General features: G+C 43.8%; 1 protein-coding gene across 1 annotated transcript; it reads right to left on the bottom strand.

The window, feature by feature from the left end:
* Positions 1–3,129, bottom strand: LOC107804713 (uncharacterized). Its single transcript, XM_075252996.1, has 2 exons — positions 2,483–3,129; positions 1–61 (listed from the first exon to the last, which is right to left on the bottom strand). The coding sequence occupies exons 1-2, from the start codon at positions 3,127–3,129 to the stop codon at positions 1–3; spliced, it is 708 nt and encodes a 235-aa protein (XP_075109097.1).
* Positions 3,130–3,357: the final 228 nt, after the last annotated feature.

The raw sequence follows: 3,357 nt of genomic DNA, 5'->3' as shown, positions 1-3,357 counted from the left end.
CTATTCAAACAACAATTCTCCAGCAGCTGCTAGCCAATTCCAGTTCTTTTGCTGTTCGAAACTATAAGCCAAACTTGTTACAAAAAAAAAAATGGCACAATATGGTAACTCAGTTATCAAGTTTCTGCTTGCCATGGACATGGTAATTATGCTATTTTTCTCGTCGGCCACCATAGCACAAGACGCTGCTATGGCGCCAACACCACCTATGGACACCGGAGACGGATTCGGGTTGCCAATTTCTGAGGCATTGGTTTGATTTTCAGTATTATTATCTATGGTGGTTGTTTTATTTCATTGAATCACTTTCTTTGAAGATATTTGTTGCTGATGATGTTGAGTTTGTACTATACGTTTGTCTAATATTGAGTACTGGCCTATCTGTTTGTGTTGTTGTTGATGTTATTTAATATAGTACAAATAAGTCGATTGGCTTCTTCTTTTATACATTTGTAAGTAATACAGTAGGACTACAAACTAGTAAAATAAAGTTTGCTACTAGTATTTTTTTAAGGGGCATTTGCATCTATATTCGTTTTTTTTTTGTCACGTTTTAACTTATGTCTGCTTTGCAAAATAAATTGCAAGCGTACCCGCTTTTTCGCATAACTTCAGCATACGGGGCTGAAGTAGCAAAGGCAATCACGCAAAATTTCAGCATTCTAGTAGACGGGCCTGAAGTTTTTGGTTTTGTAACTGGCGAACTTCAGCTCTAGAGCTGAAGTTTTTGTTTTGTAACTGGAGAACTTCAGCTCTAGAGCTGAAGTTTTTATTTTTGTAACTGGCGAACTTCAACTCTAGAGCTGAAGTTTTATTTTGTAGCCGGCGAACTTCAGCTCTGATCAATAGCCCTATCACGATCCCCATTCCAAACTGTTTTCAGGAGACCCTCAGCTCAAGAAGACGACAAGAGACAATATATTAGTATTATCAATAGAATCATAATAAAATAACAACATATATATATAAAAATACGAAATAGATGGAAAGTACACCATAACCAGTAGGTAAAAACCGGCATCAGTAGAAACTACTAACATTCTAAAACTAAAACCTAACTGGCAAGTCTAACTCTGATGCTTCGAAGAAATATTCACAACTACCTCCTAACCTACAACTTTAATGCTCGACCTCCTCAATTCTCTGTTAAGGGTCATGTCCTCAGTAATCCTAAGTCGTGCCATGTCTTGCATGATCACCTCTCCCCAATACTTCTTGGGTCATCCTATACCTCTCCTCGTGCCCACCACAGTTAGTCGCTCACATCTCCTCACCGGAGCATCAGTGCTCCTCCTCTGAATGTGTCCGAACCATCTGAGTCTTACTTCCCTCATCTTGTCCTCCACGGGGCTATGCCCACCTTCTCCCGAATAGCTTTATTCCTAATCTTATCCATCTTAGTATGCCCGCACATCCACCTCAACATCCTCATCTCTGCTACTTTCATCTTTTGGATATGTGAGTTCTTAATCGGCCAACAATCGGTCCCGTACAACATGGCAGGCCTAACCACTGCTTTATGAAACTTACCTTTTAGTATTGGTGGCACTCTTTTGTCATATAGGACTCCCGACGCTAACCTCCACTTCATCCACCCCACCCTATACGGTGTATAAGATCCTCGTCGATCTCCACAATTCCCTGAATAACCGACCCAAGGTACTTGAAACTACTCCTCTTGGGAATGACTTGGGAGTCGAGCCTCACATCCATCCCCACTTTCGTCTGCTCGACGCTGAACTTGCATTGTAGGTATTCCGTCTTAGTCCTGCTCAACTTGAAACCCTTAGACTCAAGGGCCTGTCTCCAAACCTCTAGCCTCTCATTGACGCCGCCTTGCGTCTCATCAATCAGAACTATGTCATCAGCAAATAGCATACACCATGGCACCTCCTCTTGAATATGATGAGTCAGTGCATCCATCACCAGGGCAAATAGGAACGGGCTGAGCGCAGAACCTTGATGCAACTCCATAATAACCGAAAAATGCTCGGAATTGCCTCCTACTGTCCTAACCCTAGTCTTAGCTCCATCATACATGTCTTTGATCACCCTAATGTAGGCAATCAGCACCCCTTTCGCCTCCAAGCAGCTTTATAGAGCCTCCCTAGGAACCTTATCGTACGCTTTCTCCAGATCAATAAATACCATGTGGAGATCTTTCTTCCTATCCTTGTACTGTTCCACCGTCCTCCTAATAAGGTGGATAGCTTTTGTGGTAGAATGCCCCGGCATGAACCCGAACTGGTTGTCTGAAATAGACACAATCCTTCGCACTCTCATTTCTACCACTTTTCCCCAAACTTTCGTGGTATGACTCAGTAATTTGATACCCCTATAATTATTACAACTCTGGATATCACATTTGTTCTTGTATAACGGGACCATTGTACTCCACCTCCACTCATCTGGCATCCTATTTGTCTTGAATATAACATTAAATAACCCAGTTAACCATTCCAAGCCTGCTCTACCCACACACCTCCAAAGTTCAACCAGAATTTCGTCTGGTCCGGTTGCTCTGCCCCTACTCATCTTACGCATTGCCTCCATTACTTCCTCGACCTTAATGTGCCTATAACTAAAGTCATGGAGATTGTCGGCATTTCCCACTTCACCGAGCACAATATCCTGATCCCTTTCTTTATTTAGAAGTTTATAAAAGTAGGTCTGCCACCTCCTCTTAATCTGGTCATCCCCCATCAAAACTCTGCCGTCCTCGTGTTTGATGCACCTCACTTGGTCTAGATCCCTAGCCCTACTCTCCCTTGCCTTAGCTAGTCGGAATAACTTTTTCTCCCCGCCTTTGTCCACCGGTTCCTTATACAGGCGAGCAAAAGCCATTGTCTTTGCCTCCATGACTACCAGCTTCGCCTCCTTCCTAGCTACCTTATACCTCTCTCTGTTCATCCTCCTTTCCTCCCCGCTAGTGTTACCTACTAACTGCATGTATGCTACCTTCTTCGCTTCCACTTTTCCTTGGACAACTTCATTCCACCACCAGTCTCCTTTGTGACCACCGGAGCAACCCGAAGATACCCCTAACACCTCTCTCGCCGCCTTTCTTATACAGTCCGTCGTCGTTGACCACATAGAGTTTGCGTCCTCATAACTCCTCCAAGCTCCCATAGCCGATAACCTTCCTTCCAACTCCCAGGCTTTATCCTTTGTTAAGGCGCCCTACCTGATCCTCGGGCGACCTCGTACTAACCTTTTCTTCCTCCTTATTATAATACCAACATCCATCACCAAAAGCCTATGTTGTGTTGCGAGGGTCTCACCTGGGATAACCTTGCAATCCTCGCACAACCTTCTATCCCCTTTCCTGAGGAGGAAATAGTCAATCTGGGTCTTCGC

The sequence above is a fragment of the Nicotiana tabacum genome, chromosome 5, assembly GCF_000715075.1.
Source record: "Nicotiana tabacum cultivar K326 chromosome 5, ASM71507v2, whole genome shotgun sequence".
Taxonomy (NCBI): Eukaryota; Viridiplantae; Streptophyta; class Magnoliopsida; order Solanales; family Solanaceae; genus Nicotiana; species Nicotiana tabacum.
The sequence above is the reverse complement of the archived record's forward strand: the minus strand, read 5'-3'. Positions and strand labels throughout refer to the sequence as shown.